The sequence below is a fragment of the Cucurbita moschata genome, unplaced genomic scaffold, assembly GCF_002738365.1.
Source record: "Cucurbita moschata cultivar Rifu unplaced genomic scaffold, Cmos_1.0 Cmo_Scf00036, whole genome shotgun sequence".
NCBI classification, from domain to species: Eukaryota; Viridiplantae; Streptophyta; class Magnoliopsida; order Cucurbitales; family Cucurbitaceae; genus Cucurbita; species Cucurbita moschata.
In genome coordinates, this window is record NW_019268552.1 from 1,380,373 (window position 1) to 1,400,991 (window position 20,619).

General features: G+C 41.9%; 3 protein-coding genes across 5 annotated transcripts; all 3 read right to left on the bottom strand.

Annotated features, from left to right (window-relative positions):
• Positions 1-9,271: 9,271 nt before the first annotated feature.
• On the bottom strand, positions 9,272-11,021 carry LOC111431360. Its single transcript, XM_023067979.1, has 2 exons — positions 10,191-11,021; positions 9,272-10,074 (listed from the first exon to the last, which is right to left on the bottom strand). Exons 1-2 carry the CDS (start codon positions 10,764-10,766, stop codon positions 9,427-9,429), a joined length of 1,224 nt encoding a protein of 407 aa, XP_022923747.1. The 5' UTR covers positions 10,767-11,021; the 3' UTR covers positions 9,272-9,426.
• Positions 11,022-11,469: 448 nt separating this feature from the next.
• LOC111431354 (AP-3 complex subunit delta-like) lies at positions 11,470-14,834 on the bottom strand. Its single transcript, XM_023067968.1, has one exon. The coding sequence runs from the start codon at positions 14,478-14,480 to the stop codon at positions 11,655-11,657; it is 2,826 nt and encodes a 941-aa protein (XP_022923736.1). The 5' UTR covers positions 14,481-14,834; the 3' UTR covers positions 11,470-11,654.
• A 1,835-nt stretch (positions 14,835-16,669) lies between these two features.
• Positions 16,670-18,015, bottom strand: LOC111431596. Of its 3 annotated transcripts, none has more exons than XM_023068281.1 (2): positions 17,008-18,015; positions 16,670-16,971 (listed from the first exon to the last, which is right to left on the bottom strand). In XM_023068281.1, exons 1-2 carry the CDS (start codon positions 17,546-17,548, stop codon positions 16,802-16,804), a joined length of 711 nt encoding a protein of 236 aa, XP_022924049.1. In that variant the 5' UTR covers positions 17,549-18,015; the 3' UTR covers positions 16,670-16,801. The 3 variants fall into 3 exon arrangements, with proteins under 3 accessions (XP_022924049.1, XP_022924048.1, XP_022924047.1); XM_023068280.1 differs by having other exon boundaries at positions 16,670-16,963; positions 17,000-18,015; XM_023068279.1 differs by having other exon boundaries at positions 16,670-18,015.
• Between the last annotated feature and the right edge of the window lie 2,604 nt (positions 18,016-20,619).

The window sequence follows — 20,619 nt, forward strand, 5'->3', positions numbered from 1 at the left end:
TTTTTTTTTTTTTTTTTTTTTTGCTTAGTTGGCAATCTCGGTTTCTTTCTTTACTTCTTCCCTGTCAATGAATTGGTGGCGGACCATGTCATGGCCACCAAAGAGGTGGTGGTTATATCGTAAATTGTCGTAAAGAAATAGATTAATGTATCTCCTGTATATGTATTGTCAATTTTTAATTCATATTCTTATTATTTAGTTCATAATAATTAGAGATGATTTGGAGTGACAGATACATTTGTAAACCGTTTGTAAACACTTTGGTATCAGTGACTGACTACCACCCATGGATGTAGGAGAATTTTTCTCTTCGAACCACGTAATTTTTGTGTCTTTTTATTTAATTTCTGTTTATGGGTGTGTGAGTGTAATCGATCTTGGTTCCATTTTCGCTACAATTATTGGGTATCAGAACATTTTGATTGTAGTATTAGAGCACAAGAAATAGTATCAGAGTATTGAAAGGATGTGGCATTACGACAAAATAGATCTGCGTTGAATCTCAAATTAGCATTGCTTCAAATTTTAAGTGAACGGCTCATGGTTTATGAATTAACCTTTGTGCGCTAATCTAAACAGGTCTTACTTAAATCTAAAAATTTCTCAAATTGTGGCCGTTGATTTTGTTGGATTTGACCAATGATCGGAATTATGTTGAAACAGGTACAAGAGGTAAAGGAAAGACTTAGAGTCAGAGGTACAAGAGGTAAAGGAAAGACTTGAGGGGAGAGATCTAAGTGTCCCTCTGGTTAGCAGTTTTTCTGGGTTTTTCGGTTCTGTTTCTATTTATCTTTTCTTCTACGGATAATATTGGGAATGATCGGGCTGAACCCAAAAACTCTCCAGAGATGTGGTTTCTGACCAGATTCTAAACTCTCCGAAGATATGGGTGTGTGAGTGTGATCGATCTTGCTTCCATTTCCACTACAATTATTGGATATCAGAACATTTTGATTGAAATATTAGAGTACAAGAAGTAGTATCAGAGTATTGAAAGAGTGTGTCATTACGATAAAACAGGTCTACGTTGAATCTCAAATTATCATTGCTTCAATTTTTAAGTGAACGGCTTGTTAGGCTATGGAGCCTGATACTTATTTATAGCTTGGTCAACGATTATATCCGGTAAAGCTATATTTAGTACAGCTATATATAGTAAAGCTATATATGGTAAAGCTATATCCGGTAAAGCTATATATGGTAAATGGTTATATATAGTAGATGGCTAAATCTGGTAAAGCTATATATAGTAAACTATACCATATATATATTTGGGTCCGGTAGAGCTTTGAAGATGTACTTTTATATTCTCTGTACTCTCTCTTGTTGTACATACCTGAAGTCATCAATACAAAAAAATCCTTTTAGTCAGAGTTCTTCTTGCAACTTTTCTCTATCCTTTTCTTTGTGTTCATCTAGATCGAGCGTGTGCGTCGTTGTGCGATCCTAACAACTGGTATCAGAGCTAACGACTGATATCGATCCTAACAACTGGTATCAGAGCCAGGCGGAAGTCAGAGCCAGAGCCAGGCGGAAGTCAGAGCAGGCAGAAGTCACCACGATCTGTGAAGATGGAAAGTTCAAAGATTGGAACTGAGAAGTTCGATGGATCCGATTTCAGTTTCTGGAAGATGCAGATTGAAGATTATCTGTACCAGAAAGATCTTCACGAACCTCTGTTGGGGGTGAAACCGGATACCATGACCACGAAACAGTGGAAGCTCAAGGATCGATAAGCCTTGGGGCTGATCCGGTTGACGCTATCCAGAAACGTGGCGTTCAACATTATCAAGGAGAAGACAACGTTAGGTCTGTTGAAGACGCTGTCGAATATGTACGAAAAACCGTCTGCTATGAACAAGGTGTATTTGATGAGGAGATTGTTATGAGTCCTTGTGAGAACTTCGTTATGAGCAAACATAAACGAGTTAGCTTCACAAAGACTGTTAGAGAATTGAAGGAAAGTACCGGAAGCAGCGTCGCTGAAACTCCAGAGGGGGTTGCGTCGCCCGGAAGCGTCGCTGAAGCTCCAGAGGGGGTTGCGTCGCCCGGAAGCGTCGCTGAAGCTCCAGAGGGGGTTGCGTCGCCTGGAAGCGTCGCTGAAGCTCCAGAGGGGGTTGCGTCGTCCGAAAGCGTCGCTGAAACTCCAGAGGGGGTTGCGTCGTCCGAAAGCGTCGCTGAAGCTCCAGAGGGGGTTGCGTCACCTGGAAGCGTCGCTGAAACTTCAGAGGGGGTTGCGTCGCCTGGAAGCGTCGCTGAAACTCTAGAGGGGGTTGCGTCGTCCGAAAGCGTCGCTGAAGCTCCAGAGGGGGTTGCGTCGCCGAAAGCGTCGCTGAAACTCCAGAGAATGTTGCATGAGCCTGAGACTCTTGCTGAGAAACCAGAGGTGAAGCAAGTGGGAGTTGAGGTTGAGTTGCTCAAAGATTCACCGAGTGATGTTGTAGCGGATACTCAAGAAAATCCTGAGATTCTTGCTGAGAAACCAGAGGTGAAGCAAGTGGGAGTTGAGGTTGAGTTGCTCAAAGATTCACAGAGTGATGTTGTAGCGGATACTCAAGAAACTCCTGAGACTCTTGCTGAGAAACCAGAGGTGAAGCAAGTGGGAGTTGAGGTTGAGTTGCTCAAAGATTCACCGAGTGATGTTGTAGCGGATACTCAAGAAACTCCTGAGACTCTTGCTGAGAAACTAGAGGTGAAGCAAGTGGGAGTTGAGGTTGAGTTGCTCAAAGATTCACCGAGTGATGTTGTAGCGGATACTCAAGAAACTCCTGAGACTCTTGCTGAGAAACCAGAGGTGAAGCAAGTGGGAGTTGAGGTTGAGTTGCTCAAAGATTCACAGAGTGAAGTTGTAGCGGACACTCAAAAAACTCCTGAGACTCTTGCTGAGAAACCAGAGGTGAAGCAAGTGGGAGTTGAGGTTGAGTTGCTGAAAGATTCACATAGTGATGTTGTAGCAGATACTCAAGAAACTCCTGAGACTCATGCTGTTGGCGAGGAACCCGGTCTATCATTTAAAACACAGAAGGCGATACCATTTCACTCGGAGGTTAGTTGAAGTTGGTGATGTGTTTTAAGAAGATAGAGGGTGCAAAGAATCTAGCAAACATGTTGACAAAATGTGTTGATGTTGGAATATTGAGGTTGTGCAAAACCTCAATTGGTATGGTGCAGTGAAGATGCTCATGGTCGTTTGAGAGTGAAATTCTTGGTTGACTAGATCAGTCTCCAACTGGGAGAATTGTTAGGCTATGGAGCCTGATAGCTTGGTCAACGGTTATATCCGGTAAAGCTATATTTAGTACAGCTATATATAGTAAAGCTATATATGGTAAAGTCATATCCGGTAAAGCTATATATGGTAAATAGTTATATATAGTAGATGGCTAAATCTGGTAAAGCTATATATAGTAAACTATACCATATATATATCTGGGTACGGTAGAGCTTTGAAGATGTACTTTTCTATTTTCTGTACTCTCTTGTTGTACATACCTGAAGTCATCCATACAAAAAAATCCTTTTAGTCAGAGTTCTCCTTGCAACTTTTCTCTATCCTTTTCTTTGTGTTCATCTAGATCAAGCGTGTGCGTTGTTGTACGATCCTAACACGGCTCATGGTTTATGATTTAACCATTATGCGCTAATCCAAACCGGTCTTACTTAAATCTAAAAATTTCTCAAATTGTGGCCATTGATTTTGTTGGATTTGACCCACGATCAGAGTTATGTTGAAACAGATACAAGAGGTAAATGAAAGAATCGAGGGGAGAGATCTTAGAGTCCCTCTGGTTAGCAATTTTTCTGGGTCTTCCCATTCTGTTTCTATTTATCTTTTGTTCTACTGATAATATTGGGAATGATCTGGTTGAACGCAAAAACTCTCCTGAGATGTGGTTTTCGACCAGATTCTAAACAGCTTCTAAAGTACACACTATATATTAGCTCCAGAAGAACTCATTACGATAATGTCACTTCAGTAACAGTGTCTACCTCCACATTGGCGGCAACCCTCTCTTTACAATCCACCACCTCTTCGACGGCGTTTTCTCTCCGTTATAATTGGAAGATGTAAGTTTGAAAATACTAAAGTTTTAAATTATAAATAATGTGGAAATGGATAAATAAGATAAAGTATTGTTCAACTACTTACCCAATTGGATTGTGTGCAAGGCTAAACATAAAGTTGGAGAAATTTCTAAGAAGTTTCTTTGTTCGAGGCAAAATTTGTTATTTGTTGCTTTGGTTTTAAGAAATGATATCTAATTTAGCATCATTGCTATTAAAGACTGTCACAATATAAATTTAAAATAAAGAGAAAGTTGTATCTTAGTTTCTAAGATTCATGAAAATCCTACCATTTATCATCCAAAATGTTCCAGCTTTCATATTAATTTCCATCTTCATTCATGTTTTAATTTTTAACAAATCAAATTTTGTTTTGACATGGAAAAACATATACAAAAATTTGAAGAACTCATGAACATGCAATGCAATGAGTTGCATCCACGAACCAACCGCCGCCCATTTGTTTCTTGATGCTCTGTTTAAAAATGTATATATCCGGAGGATTGGGTACGGTTGCTCCTCCGGAGTGGGCGGCGGCCAGAGGGGGCACGTCAGTCCATCATCCGTCCATGGTGTAGGCGAATCGCCGATCACTGGCGAGGGGAGCTTACGACAGAGGCTACCGGAGACGTTAATGGATTTTAGGGTAAGGAGTCAATTCCTGTGTCAACGACAGGTCCAAGCTAAGGTACTTCATCTGTCTCACTAGGGGACATTGTGCTGTCAGCATGAAGCTTCAGGTCAATGTTCTGGCCGGCGACGCCAACGCCAACCCCAGCCCAAACTCACCGGCCAGCACCACCGCCGCCGCCGCCGAAACGAAAATATAGAAAAAGACCGGTGGTTAGCTGGGTCTTTGTATAAAATAAAAAGTAAAAAATTCCAGTCGGTTTGGCCTATCCGGGACCAAAGACGAGGGGATCCTGTCGGTGTTTGGACATGAAAGAACATTGGAGAAATTAGAGAGGTGGGACCTACAAATCGTAAGTCATAAGTTAGATTTAGGGAGTAATAAAGTATTATAGAAAATTAGTAACTGCCGGCTTCCGTCATTCCACGCGCTCTTACAAGTTGTACGCACACCTCTCATCTATACCGAGTCAATTAGGAAGTCAAGTCAATGGGAACACGACCGGAGGAGCAATTTCCAGCGGCCCATTCAAAAGCACTTCCCATTTAACTTTCTCTCAAACGAATGCTACATTCCACTCTTTTTGTCCTTTTGTGCCGCTTTTCCGTATTATTAAAATATATTATAATAATTAATTAAGAAATATATCTTTACTTACATAATATATCTTAAATATTCGTAATCTATTAATATTTTTTCTTTTTCATTTGATTACTAGTATATTTTATTTTATTATCACGATTTAATTAGTTTATATTTTCTTTATTTTTAAGTAATAGTTGGCAGCGTATATTCTATTTAAACGGTTGTGAACATTAGTAAAAATTTGGACTTTCGATCCCACCTATGTTTGTTGCACTTTCGATTCCAATTCTATTTCTCATTCTTAACATGGTTTCCGAGCCTAAAGCCAATCCCTAACTCAATCAGTGAAGCTTTTACAGCCGTCGATTATCCATCGTGATAAGTCCAATCGAGTATCATAGCAATCACAACTTCCTGCTTTCAACAGCTTCCAAACCATTGTCATCGCTTCTGAACCTTAAGTAAGTCCTCAAGTCACAAATTACAGTCCCTGACTAGTCCATACATCTCCGCAAGTCTTAAGTCTATGAGCCTAGCATTACCACTACTATCGTAATAGTCCCGTTAGCTTCTATTGTTGTCCCACTTGTTTTTCAAATTCAATAACTTTGATATACACCTATTCCGCAGACCTACAATTCCCACTGTACCATCACTTTCCAAAATCCAAACCCATTATTCCCCAAACCAACCGTGTTTAAGGAAGGATATTTCCATCATGACTTTGTTTTAGACTCATTTCTATCCAAACTAAGACCCACTAGTTCATCATGTCGGAAGAATCGAAAATTTCAGAGTAGTAGAAGAGGAACAACTGAAGAAAGGTGATAGAAATCAGAACGGAGGACGACGGATGAATTGGGATATATATCATCCTTTTAAGCCCACATTTCAAAAGTGTTAATTTCTGGTCTCTATAGTGATTGTCTCTGATTGAGCACCGCAAATCATCAATATTTTTTCCTCTCAACAATAAAATCAAGAACATATTCATTATCAAGATGTTTGTGGCGAGCTATCCAGATTCCGTCATCAACAGGTAGCCTCTTAATCTTAATCTGGATCTTGAATTGGCTACATATATTCTCAATCATTCTACTAGACCTGTACTAGACCGAGTACTGTGCTTGGCAAACTGTTCTCAATCATTCAATATCAAAATTACGTTGTAAGCATCTTCAAATTTCTCACTAAGCTCAAAGGTGGCATATTCAAGATTTTCGTATTTTCTTTCACAACCTCTCAAGTGATCCAGAGCACCGATCTTGATGTTATTATCCAACTTCAAAACTTCGGATGTTTATTTAACACATCCTTATTATATTCATCACTGTGATCAACTAGGGTATTCTTTTTGTCCCCATCAAATTAAATGGGACAAATTACCAACCCCGGTAAATCATCTATGCACAAATCAAGAAGTAGCTTTCAAGTTCTGAGATAATTTCTTGAGTTTTGCATCTTTTTAAAAAATTCAATAATTTCTTGAGATCTACAAAACAAACCGATCAAAGACAGTCTATTTTTGGTTTTGCATAATTCTTGGGAATTCAATAATTTATTGAAAATCTAAAAAGAAAACTAATGTGTCCTGATCATCAACAAATGCTTGTTTAAAACTAATTTGACATTTGGCAAATATTTTCATTGTTGTGAAGACAAAAGTATTATTGACCTACACTCTCTTCTCGAAGACAAATTGGGTGCTATTGACCTATACTCGTAAAGACAAGTTGAGTGTTATTGATCTACACGATACAAGTTGAGGTGGAGTATTAGAATATATTATAATAATTAGTTATGAAATATATCTTAGATAGTCGTAATTTGTTAATATTTTTTCGTTTATGATTTAATTAGTAGTATATTTTATTTTATTATCAAGATTTAGTTAATTTATTATATTTAAACGTTGTGAACATTAATGAAAACTTAGACTTTAGATCCCATTGCGACTTTTGATCCCACTTATGTTTATTACACTTTCGATCCCAATTCTATTTCTCATTCTTAACACCTATCTTTTCCGAAAGCCCCGACCGGCCCGCAATGCTTTTAAAACAGGGGGAGATTCTTCTGGGCTGCCACCTCCTTCGTCGCCGTCGAACCACTGGGAGCCTTTCTGCCACTAGGCTTTGGTCAATGTGGGCTCATGTTGGGTCTGTAGTGGCGGCAGCCCAAATAGCCCCGTAAGTCGTCGGCCTCGGCCCTTATTGGTTGTGGGCTTCATCTCGGCCCTGTGGTGGTGGCAACCCAAACAGCTCGGTAAGTCGTAGGCCTTGACGAAAATATGGGCCGAGCCCATGAGATAAGTTGAGCCTCAAGTGGCGGCAGCCCAAACATACCGGGAGTCGTCGGCCTGGACGAATATATGGGCCGCGCCCAGAGAGAAGTTGGGCCTGAAATGGCGGCAGTCCAAACAGTCCGGGAGTCGTCGGCCTGGACGACCATATGGGCCAAGCCCATAAAAGATTTTGGGCCTCAAGTGGCGGCAGCCCAAAGAGCCCGGGAAGTCGTCGGCTTTGACGAAGATATGGGCCGAGCCCAGGAGAGAAGTTCGGCCTGTAGTGGCGGCAGCCAAAACAGCCCGGAAAGCCGTAGGCCTTGTCGAAGATATGGGCCGAGCCCATGAGAGAAGTTGGGCCTAAAGTGGTGGCAGCCCAAACAGCCCAGGAAGTCGTCGGCCTTTACGAAGATATGGGCCGAGCCCATGAGATATATTGGGCTTTAGTGGCGGCAGCCCAAACAGCCAGGTAAGTCGTAGGCCTTGACGAAGATACGGTCGAGCCCATGAGAGAAGTTGGGCCTGAAATGGTGGCAGCCCAAACATCCCGGTAAGTCGTCGGTCTGGACGAAGTTATGGGCCAAGCCCATGAAAGATTTTGGGCCTCAATGGCGGCAGCCCAAACAGCCCGGGAAGACATTGGCTGTGACGAAGATATGGGCCAAGCCCATAAGGGAAGTTGGGCCTGTATTGGGCAGCCCAAAAACCCGGTAAGTCGTAGGCCTACGAAAATATGGGCCGAGCCCATGAGAGAAGCTGGGCCTGTAGTGGCGGCAGCCCAAACACCCCGGTAGTCGTAGGCCTTGACGAAGATATGGGCCGAACCCATGAGATATATTGGGCCTTTAGTGGCGGCAGCCCAAACAGCCAGGTAAGTCGTAGGCCTTGACGAAGATACGGTCGAGCCCATGAGAGAAGTTGGGCCTGAAATGGTGGCAGCCCAAACATCCCGGTAAGTCGTCGGTCTGGACGAAGATATGGGCCAAGCCCATGAAAGATTTTGGGCCTCAAGTGGCGGCAGCCCAAGTAGCCCGCGAAGTCTTTGGACCTGACGAAGATGTGGGCCGAGTCCATGAGAGAACTGGAGACGGTCTCCCGTTTGTGAATGTGGGCTTCATATCGGGCCTGATTGTGTGCTTCATATTGGGTCTGTAGTGGCGGCCATCCCGAACAGCCCGTAAGTCGTAGGCCTCGACGGAATTTATTGGCGGAGCCCTCGAGAGAAGTTGGGCCTGTGTGTGCGGTAGCCCAAACAGCCTGGTAAGTCGTAGGGATTGACGAAGGTATGGGCCCGGCCCATGAGAGAAGTGTAGACGGTCTGCCCTTTGGTGATTCTGGGCTTCATATTGGGCCGGTAGTGGCGGCAGCCCAAACAACCCGGTATGTCATGACGGTAGTTGTGGCCTTGATGTTGGGCTTGTTGTGCCTGCAGTGACGGCATCCGAGATAGCCTAGTTGTGGGTCTGTTGTGGCGGCAGCCCAAACAGCCCATTAAGTCATAGGCCTTGACGAAGAGATGGGTCGAGCCCATGAGATAATGTCGACGGTCTGCCCCCCATTCAAAATACCCCTTAGGGTTAATTTTGACTTTTCATTTATAGTATTTTGGAACCCGAGAAATTTCTAAACATTTTCTCTTTTTTATTTTTTATTTTTTTTTATTTTTATCGCATCTTGAAATACAATCTGTAAGATAAGTCGAAGTTAAGAGTAAAAATGGTATTCTAGTTATCAATTTGAATATAGCGGAATGTAATAAGACAAACAGATTAAGTGAATTTGTGTAATAGAATTAAACTCCCCAGTTTCTTGGATAGAGAGCTTTGAGCTTTCAAGGTAAAAAAATTTCCCTCATTTAAGGTTAAACCAAACCTTCCAACAGAGATGGCCAAATCTTCAGCAGAGGTTGTAAGGAATCCGGCATGAATTTCCGAGCAAACAGAAAGCATAGGGAAACGGTGTCGTTTCCATTATAAGTACAATTAAACCCGAACCGCACCTTGCTCAAAAGCTCGACCGAGATTTCCCGCCTCCCAAATCTGCCGGGGTGCGGACCGTTTTTCGACCAATCAACCCAAGTAACGGTTCTGTTGGAGTTCCGGTCCGGCAAAACAATATTAACCAACGTAGGAATATAATGCTCGTCCATGTAACACGGCGGCCCGCAATGGTTCCGGAAAACAGGGTAATATGTTTTGTCGGAGATTATCTCGCCGGCCACCGTTCGATCTACTTCAAACCATTGCGATCCTTTTCGCCAGTCGGCGATCGACACAGTCGGAAACATTTGAGGGTTGTAACGACCCCGGCCAATTTTTCGGGGATCATCGTAGGAAGAAACAAAGGTGTGCTCGGAATTGAGGAGGTAGTTGTAGACAGTGGTGAAGTTGTAGAGAGGGATGCAGGTTTCGGAGAGTAGGATGAATCTTTCATTAGAGAAGTCGAGAAGGGCGTTGGCTAGAAGGCGGCGCTCGGCGTCGATCATGGAGGGTCTACCCCATTGCACCGGCTGTTCATTCAAATTGGAAAATTTCAGAAACTTGTTCAAGAATATAAAGCAAAACAGGCATCACTTATAGTTTAGACAAAGAAAAACTGAGAAATGAGAAAAGAAAGTACAATCACCTGGCTTGGGATTCTTCTTCCATGGAAGACAGAGCCAGGAGGCAGAGAAGAAGAAACATTATAGGACGGATGGGTGTGCACATAAATTGAAAACAACCTTTCATGGCCTTTGAAGAACATTTCCCACAAAGGAGCTAAAGGCAACGGCCCCTTTATCAGAAACATGAAAGCCACTTTTGGCACACGTTCATATGGGAATTCTTTGATCAGTGGAACCATGGATGCTCTCCAGAAGACTTCATCATCTGTCATTCTGTGCATCAGAGGTGGCTCTACATTCGGGTCGAAAAACTCAGGAGACGGCAATGGTACTGGTGGCAACAATGGCGACGGCAGTTGAGATGGAGGGGGCGACGAGGGAGGTTGTTGTGGTTTGAGAAACAAGAGGGTTGATGGTGAAGATGGAAAGGAAAAGATATTAAATGAGGAGAAGCTGTTGAGGTTCAAACCAATGGCCATTCCAATGGAGAAGCCAATAAGTAAGAAGAGAAAGCGGAAGATTTGAGAAAAGTGAGATGGAGAATTGGGGTGCAGCTTGGAGGGTAATGGAGAATACTTGAGCTGATCATTAGCCATTTGGGTTTTGGCTTCTGACTGCTCAGACTCAGAAGGTGACAGAAGAGGAAGATGAAGAACATGAAGAAGATGAAGAAAGTTGGATTAATGAAGAAGTTACTTGAAGCGAAAGTTAGTAAGCTATCATGTGCTCTTCTCCGCAAAAGTCTTCTTTTTTGGCTTTGCTCCAAGAAGGGCCATAAAACAAGCATGCATAAAATGCCCCAAACCTAGGATAAACTATTGCATGAAACGAGAAGAAACTGTGTAGCTAACCGTTTTATATTATTTGATATATGAAAGAGAAATCACAAATGACAGTGGAGAGGAGAACGAAGCATTCTTTATAAGAGTGTGAAAATCTCTCCCTAACAGACGCGTTTTAGAGGAAGCTCAAAAAGGAAAGTCAAGACAATATCAGCTAGCAGTGGGAAACAATTTATTAGTACGAGGAAGCTCGAGAGGAAGCTCGAAACTTTGATTACAACTCTCAGAAGTCAAAAGTCAAAAGTCAAAAGTCTTCCTTCCCGTTGGATTTGCCATTTCCAAGTGGTTGACTTTAGACGTTTCACTTACACTCTTCCATCATTTTAAGGATTCCCCATGTTCTCTCTTTTGCTTTCTTAGCAGCTCTCAACTCAGGAAACAAATTATTTTCTCTTTTGGTGTCTTTCATAGTACTCAAGGTAGAACAGACAACATATTTTTAGTATGAATCCCTTTCTTTGTATGTTTGAAGTTATCAAAAAAATGCTTCATATTAATACCAGAAACCAGATAATCCCAAGTGAATCCAAAAGCACCCCCAAACATACACCAAAAAAATGAACAAATTTTTACAGCAGGACTAACCATGGCTCACGAGAATTCGGAAATCGAACCAGTCATCGATGTCGGAATGTTCTATCGCTATAAAAGGAAATCGGGTATAACTGTCTGTGAAGCCACAGGTAATGAAGCATCTCCACTTTGTTTAGCTTTATGCCTACTGTGCTGCTGACTACTCATTCGCTTGCCTTTCTTATGAACTTGATCTTTTTTCTCACTTCTCTTTTCATGACTTGATTGTTTGCCTTCTTTTCCATGACGTCGATGCGTTCTTCTCGAACTTGTATCTACCGTATTGGATTGCTCTTCAACATCACCCAAGTTTTCTTTTGATTCAGAAAGATTATCAGCATTCTGTTTCTCCTTTCCTTTTCTCCTGCTAGAGGGTTTGGAAGATTGGTTTGTCTGTGAGGAAATAGGCATTACATCACTACCCACAAGAACATTGCGTACTGCATCGGAAAGCTGTTCATCCTTCGACTGAGGCTTCTTCCTCGTAACGGGCAATTCATCTCCTTCATCCAATCTCACTACCACAGGCCTAGGCTTGGCTGAAGTAGACTTTCTCTTTAACGCGAGTGACCGTTCTGTAAGCTTTACAAGGTGGGCTGCGTCGTCATCCAGATGATCTTGTAACTTGAGTTCGTTGGCCGGTGGATAATCGTTAGAGGCATCATCAGTCTTATCTGATGGAAGATAATACAGTCCATGGCGCTTACGATGTTCGGAGAGAAGAGATGTGGTTGCGTTTGAGGGTTCAGACTCTTGCTGGCTCCGTTGCGATAATATAGACGAATTAACCCTTTCCTCATAGAGAGAACTTCCAAAAGAAAAGGAGCTTTCTGGTAGCTGAGTATCACTACATAGCATTTCCAAGTCATCAAGATTCTCCTTGAATATCAATCCTTCAGGAATTGTAACTCTTTCTTGAGCATTTACTGAGATTGGGCCAAAGTCATCGGAGAAAGCATCAAGAACCAGTTCAACTATTTTGGAGATTTCAGCAAGTTCCATTTCTGAACTCCCATCAGGAATCTGTTGTCTAATTAGCTCAATAAAATTGAGCAAGTGTCTAGACCTCTCAAGCAATTCAACATCATGGCTCCACGTTAAGGGACCCAAAGAAAACTGAATAAAATCCAACAACTCAACTATCGATCCAATAGACGAACCATTATCCTCCAACGATGCAGACGTACAAGTCTGGACACGAGACAGTGTCTCCACCTGTTCACGAAGATTAGAAGCATCTTGGCAATCCCTGGTAGAGATCGATTCTGAATCATTCTCTGTCGAAGTATCAACATACAAAGAGGACTCAACGTATTGCTCTTGAACGTAAGAATTTAAACAAAAAACCGACACTTTAAACGCTGACTGAACATAAACTGCTCTAACTGATGGTGGCAAGAGATTACAGCGAGGTTGTAACAACGCCTCTAGGAGCTCGAATGGCTTGCCTGAAAACTGCACGTATTCGCCTGACACCCAAGCAGCAGCTGACAGTATCCTATGCATGAAAGGATTACCGAGTAACGCTGGATCAATCAGCAGATCACGGCCAACCATGACAAGAGTAGGCCTTGCATCCTTCACCCTCATACCAATATCTATAAGCTGAGTTTCAATTTCCTCTCCCTTTTGGCAATGTGGGATCCTCGACATTTCTCCAAGAAGCGACACATACCAATCAAAGTCGATAACAATTTCATACACATTTTCACCACACGTAGCTAATATGGACCCAAGAATTTCATTACAAAACTCAGGATCAGATTTAATCGCAATGTTCACCAAAACTCTGCAAATTTCAGCTACATTATTATCATAAACCATAGCCATCACAAGCCGCAAGGACTCAAGTTTAACATTTGGATCCACATCACTTAGAGACTTAATTACAACCTCTTTATTCTCCAAAACAGCCCACGAGTGTTTTGGCACAAGGATTGAAAGAGCATGCAATCCAAGATACTTTAGATTCGGATCGTCGTCAACCAAAAATTCTCGAGTTCTCTCAACAGCAAGTTTAACTGCTGATTCAAAGTCCGACAAGCTAGTCACTACAGTCCTAATGCACTCAAACATCAAGGATTTAGCATCTGTTCTTCTCATATGCTCAGTTATAGGTTCAACAATTTTCCTAGCCAGTCTAGGCTCCAATGGAGCAAGATTTTTAAATATCTTCAAGACCTTAATGAGCACCCAATTGTTCTTGCTATCGGCCAAAATCCTATAAAATTCGGGTGCCAATGGAAGGTAAGATCTAGGGTCCTGGGAAGTAAGCTCGCAAAAGACCCCAACAACAGCAGACAAAATCCGGGGATCCGAACTATCTAAATTCTCAACCAAACGCTTAAAACACACCCTAACAGCATCTGGGAATTTCCCAAAAACCCTCAAAACCACACTAATAGCCTTCTTTCTAACAAAGGGCTTAGTACTCGACAATAATGTAAAAATCTCAGGGGTCAAGTCCCGAGCAAGATCGATAGTAGCAATTCTGGACAAACAATCAAGAGCAAGGCTGACCTCGAATTCGTTTGTGCTAGTTAAATCCTTCCGGAGCTGGTTGGTAATGAGGAGGAGAACTGGGGTGGCTTCGTGAAACGATTGGGAGGCAGCGAGGTACCCGATCTTCTTTTGGGCGAAGCGAGAGGCTGACATAACCTCGACGACATGAAAGGCAGCCCAATTCATATCGATACCGTGAAGGGAGCTGAGATAGGAGAGCTTTTGCAGAGCGGTGGACTTAGTTTGAGGGTCCGTAGATTTGATCTCGCGGCGAATCTCGTCCATGGCTTTGGAGATAAAAGCAGACTCTCCGAGGAGTTGGAGGCGGAGGGCTTTGATAAGGTCATCGAGAGTTCGCTGGAAGAGAGTCTCCATGAGAGAGGAACCCGCCATTGATAGAGACGAAACTGCTCACTGTAATGACTGCGGAGGCAATACCCAGATGAGAATTTGGCTAGAATTTCATGGTTGAAGAGCTGGTAATGAGCTGAAGAACCCGAGATCGGAGGAATGAATTAAATCGATTCCATTCAGTAGAGCTAGATAATTAGCAATGGGAAGTTGTGAATTTCGGGCAGAAAGAGGAAGAAATGAACAAATAATTGCAGGCTTTTCTGCAATAAAATCATGAAATCGGAAGGGACAAGGATCTGGATTTGGGTTTTCGAAGGTTTCTTTCACGTTCAAGTCCAACACAGATGACGGATTGGGCATGTGGGCTTCGCTCCAAAACTGGACTGGACCTGTGGGTTACAAGAGAAGCCAATTTTTAAAAATCTATAATAAATATTTCAATCCATACCTACGAACTGATTAGGTTATGACCATAACATTGCGACTTTAATTATTTTAACCCTAATTGCATAGTGAAATATTACAAATTTTCGTCTCTTACTATCCCTAATTGCATAGTGAAATATTATAAATTCACTCTGAATATCTTATTGTTGATTAAATTCAAGCATTAATGGGAAACTTTTAAGCATATCCTCCAAGAAACACAAAAATACATTAATGGGAAGAGTTCAAGCATTTGGATGAAGAAGAGGCTTCAATTACTCCGAGCTTCTCAAGAACACATTGATGCTGTGAATTCATACATTCAAGCAACCCAAAATCTAAATACATTTCTTGATTCCAGAATTGGTCATTTCCAAAAGAAATTCTTCTTCCAACTGCTAATACTAATGATTAGATTACCTTCAACTTTTCTTTTTGAAGCTGAATTCCTGCCCCTCCGGCCACCAACATGGCCGAGGAAATGTCATTCCACGGCGGGATACGACTTCCAATATGCTCATACTTGCCAATTCCTTGTCTTCTTCACCTTCCTCTTCTGCGAGAAGCTTTAGAATTTCCATAATAATGGATGGGGGCGTTGCATCAGTCTCCTCCGAATTCTTTGATCCATTCATTGTTGATGGCAGAACGCACCTCCATCGATCGCGATACATTGTTCCTTCGTAATTGCACGGTTCTTCGGGTTGGGAATTTTCGACTCTCTTCTCTGCAAATTTTTCCTTGTTCTTATTACAGTGAGTTTCTTCGCCATTGGAGACCTTTCCATCATCTACCTTGCCGGATTCTACAGCGACGGTTGCCGATTCCTCAGCCATTTCGACATTGTGATCTACGAGTTTCGATCCTCCACCGGACTCGAGATCGACTGGTAAGTTTTCTACTACGATTGGGACGGAAGAGTCTGTGCCCAAAGCTTCATTCGAAAAATTCAACCTTTTCGATGCCGATTCACGCTCTCCACCAGCATCAGACTCCGAAACCTTTCTTCTACGAACACCAACAACTTCGATTTCATCAGTCTGTTGTGTCGATTGAACTTCCAAACGAAACCCTAGGTCATCGTTTTTCCCCAAATCGACTGCAGTGGCAACATCGCGCACACATCCGCCTTCAACAGTCGCCTCAGCACCACCAGCGACCACCGCCGCATCTTGAAGAGAAGGATCATCTTCAGCCATGGGCCGCTGCCCTCCGGACTGTTCCGGTGGAGCCTGGTAGGCATTATGAGAGGTGATTTGCTCTCTCTGTTCCAAACTCTCCGGAAGAGAAGCCATGAAAACACCAGTGGGCTGAAGAAGGTGATGGATTTGGGAGTAGGTAGAACAAGAGCCATCGACGGATTCGGGGTTGCCGGCGAAAGAGCAGCGACGTAAAATGTCCTCTTGGGAGTCAGAGAGGACGCAGAATTTGGTGAGTGAATCGAAAGGATCGTCGCCATTACCATCCATGGCAAGAAGCGAATTAAAAACCAAATGGAATGAAACACGATTTTCCCCAAAAACTATCTCGAGTTTGAAGATTCACTGCAAAAAGATGAATAATTTCCAAAACTTGTTCTTAGGGTTTTAATTTTATCCATTTAACCAAATTAATAATTCTTCAAACCCAAATTTTAAAAAATAAAATTATATATTGATAGTTAACCCCCCATCTTTTAGTTCTTAAATATCAAATAATTCAATTTTTTTAATCAAATTAGCTATCAATCAAACAGGTGAATATCAATTCATGCAACTCAGCAGGATGATGCTGAAGGAAAATTATAACGGTCAAGCTCATTATTAGTAAATATTATCTATTTTGACTTGTTACGAATCAGGTTTCTACGCTCACGCTCTTTCTATCAAGCCATTACTCCATGACAAAGCTAAGTCACGAATTGAACTGAAAAAGAAATGGAAACGATGAACAAGTCATTTCTTACTCTTTCTATCTTTCCCACATCGAAGAATTGATCCCAAACCAAAGAACCTTGGAGGGACATTCAACACAGGGCCAATGCAATGATACTTGCCATAAGCCCCTCCTGGATTCCTGCACATCTGAGGCTTTAGATTTGTTGGATATTGATTCAACGACGACAGTGGCAGCGACGACGGCGACGGCGACGGCGACGACAACTTTCTGTTCGATGTGGAGTGCTGTTTCTGAGAAATTTGCTTTTGTGAGTCTTTACACTTTTTGGACTTTGAATTTGGCACTGACCCAGTTGAGTTGCTGCGTGACAAAAGTGGGAGTGGACAAAGAGATGCTCTTTTACTTTCAAAGTTGAGGCTGCTACTTCTTTTGAATCCCCAAAAGGATTTGGACTCTGAACCTCTCTGTTCTAACTGACCTGAAGAAGTTGAATTCACCACCAATGTCTGCTTTGAATTCTCTGTGGGAGGAAGAGGAGGGAGTGACGCTGTGAGTGGAGGTTCAAAAGGATGAGATTGTTTATGAGATTCAATTTTGAAAGGAACAATGACTCCATTGCTAAACAGCTCATCTGCAGAGGAAGATTCATGTTGAATGCTGATATTGAACTCAAAGTCTAGATTTGAATCCAACAATGTTAAGTCTCGTCGCCCGTGCTCGCTGTGCTGATAGATCAGCAAGCTGTCATCGGCAGGGAGATTGTGTGAAAATGATATTCTCGGCGAGCTTGTTTCCGAGCACATGGTGTTCGTTCTCCACCACCTCTAGCCTCGAATTTGGCAGGAATGAGGGGGAGAAAACAGCTGAGGAGTTAGCTAAGAAAGTCAAAAAAACAAAGTTAAACAAAGCTGTCTTTCACATGTTCCAAGGAAGATAGAAAGGGAGTCCAAAAAACGCCCAGAATCAGCGCCTGAGTTTCCTAATTGCTCAAATCAGTGAAGAATATCAGGGAAACTTCGTTGTTTTCTACAGCCTTGAAGGCTCAAACTGACAAGGTAGACGCAAAAATGGAACCCCAAAACTTCAAATCAGGCCTAAAGAGAGAGAGAAGGGGTAAGGAAGCTTCAAGATCTGGCATCAGAGAGACCTAGAAGAGTAAGAAAGAAGGGAAATCCAAGAATTGGCTAATGGGAAGGAAATGGATTCAAGACTTTGGCCATTTTAAAAGAAGAACGTGATGGTAAGTAAATGGAAACGCTTTGAGTTTTATATTGTATTAGAGCTTCCATGACTGTAACCCAAACCCTGTCCACGTCCGCCAAAGTGGGCAATATTTGCTAGCATTTGACTTGGACGGTTACAAATAGTAGCAGAGTCAGGCACTGCGCGTTGTGCCAGCGAGGATGCCGGCCCTCAAAGAAGTAGACTGTGAAATCTCACGTCCGTTGGAGAGGAGAACTAAACCTTTCTTATATAAAATAAAAAATCTAAATTTGTAAACATTAGGTAGCTTGTTTGAACATTATTATTATGATTATAAAAGGTTGAAAGAAACTACCATGTTGAATCAGCAGAGAGAAACTTGTCAACAACTCCAAGCAAATTTCTCTCATAATGGATAAATAAAAGGAAGAATGCAGCGATCTACTGTTCTAGATGTAACAAACCACCTCTTTCCACCAACTTATATAGAATGTGGCCTTTTCAAAGAGTTGAACGTTTCTTAGATAAAAAAATGTGGAAGAAGTCCATTGAAGTAGAGAGGGCATCCTTTTCCCACCCTTCCGACCTATTATTGATGAGGATTTGAACGATGTTGAAGGTAGCTTGCTTACCGAACCGTCTATTCGAGAGGCTAGAAACTAAAAAGAAACGAAGCGAAGTTATTGTACAAACTTTGATTCCCCTGTAGTAGCAGTTGGGGTGTAACAATCTAAGCCTACCGCTAAGAGATATTGTCTGTTTTGACCCGTTACGTATTGCCGTCAGCCTCACTGTGATTAAAACGTGTCTACTAGAGAAAGGTTCCTACACCCTTGTAACGAATGCACATATTTTATTTGTTTTTTACTTTTCTTTCAGTCTCCACTAGAATATGCTTAATTGAGACAAAAGATAGAGCATGAGAACATGATAAAATGAAGAATGCTTTAAGTCAAGCCAACATTCACTTTTTCCCCTTTTTTTTCCATTAGGATTTTTCTCTCTTTCCTTTGTCCTAAAGTATTCAAATCTTTTCATTCCCATGTCAAAAAGCTCTCCAGTATTGGCTACTCATACCTGCTTACTTAAACATGTGAGATCTCATCGAGAATAGAACGAAACATTCTTTATAAAGGTGTGAAAACCTCTCCCTAGTAGATGCGTTTTAAAAACTTTGAAGGGATGTCCAGAAGAAAAAGCCTAAATAGAAAAATATCTGCTAGCAGTAGCCTTGGGCCGTTCAAAAATAGTATCAAAGCCAGACACCAGGCAGTATGCAAGCAAGGAGACTGAGCCCGGATGGGGGTTGGACACGGGAGTCTCACATCGATTGGAGAAGGGAACAAGTGCTAGCGAGGATGCTAGACCCCGAAGGGGGTGGATTGTGAGATCCCACGTTAGTTGGGAAGGAGAGCGAAACATTTTTTATAAGAGTGGAAACCACTCATTTTAAAAACCTTGAAGGAAAACTCGAAAGGAAAAAGTCCAAAGAAGACAATATTTATTACCAGTAGGCTTGGGCTGATCTTTCGTATACGAAAGCAGCCATGGAAATTGGGTTTAAAGTAAGAAACAGTCTTAAGTTGAGTGAGTTGGAGAATGATGGGAAGTAGGGTCCAGGGTGGGGAAGATGAAGATGGCCCGAGCAACTTGCCATTTGAGCAATCTTGGTTGAGGGGGACCGAGAGGGGAAAAGGGGGAAGAGGTAAATGACAAAACAGTCCTCAGCTGCAACAAACCCATCAGCCAACAGCCATCCTCATCATGTGTTGTCATGTTGTAGAGAATAACAGATGGGTTTGATGAACATGAAGAGCAGAAAGTGAAAAACAAAAACAAATGTTGTGATCAGCATCAAAGTACTCTTGATTGTGAGTGAACATTAACTGATGTGTTGGAAGTGTGCTGTTTTGGTGGTTAAACTGGCAATGGGAGACCCCTCTCAAGGGGGTTCTGTCACTGTCTGGATCTCCAGCACAGCCTATAACCCTTCATGTTGAATCACTAAACTATGTTGTGGAAGAGTACCAATTCGGACGTGTCATGCCTGTGCCTGTTTCAATGTGGGAGGAAAGAGTTGTACAATGGCCATAGAAGCAGGATTTGTTACAGAACAGAACAAGGCCAATGAATTAATCTATATCCATTCTTCTTGAGGCGAAAGTGTGTGACATCTCACGTCAGTTGGAGAGGTGATCGAAACATATTTTTATAAAGACGTGGGCACTTACAAAAAACATATTTTTATAAAGACGTGGGCACTTACAAACTGATAGCAATCTGGGCTTAGGCACTTACAAAATGAGTCGGATTGGGTCAACTTTCCATCTTTGTCTTTGAGAGAGAGAGAGGGAGAGAGACAAAAACACAATAAAAAAAATAATGAATAAGTTGGGTTGGATTGATGGTTAAAAAAAATGGATGGTTGAATATCACCTAGAAATGCCTCGACTTTTTTTCTTTTTAATTAATGGATCAATCATTTGAACAAGAAACTGTGCGTAAACTACACTTTTGTAGTCTTGCAAAGACTGAAATGTATCCTCATTATCGTATACGCGAAATGAATGTGCTCAAACATCCTTTAGTGTTGTGAGATTTGAAGAAATGATCCCACACTTTTCTCTATGCATATCAAGAATTAGAAAAGAAATGATTCCACAGTCCTACA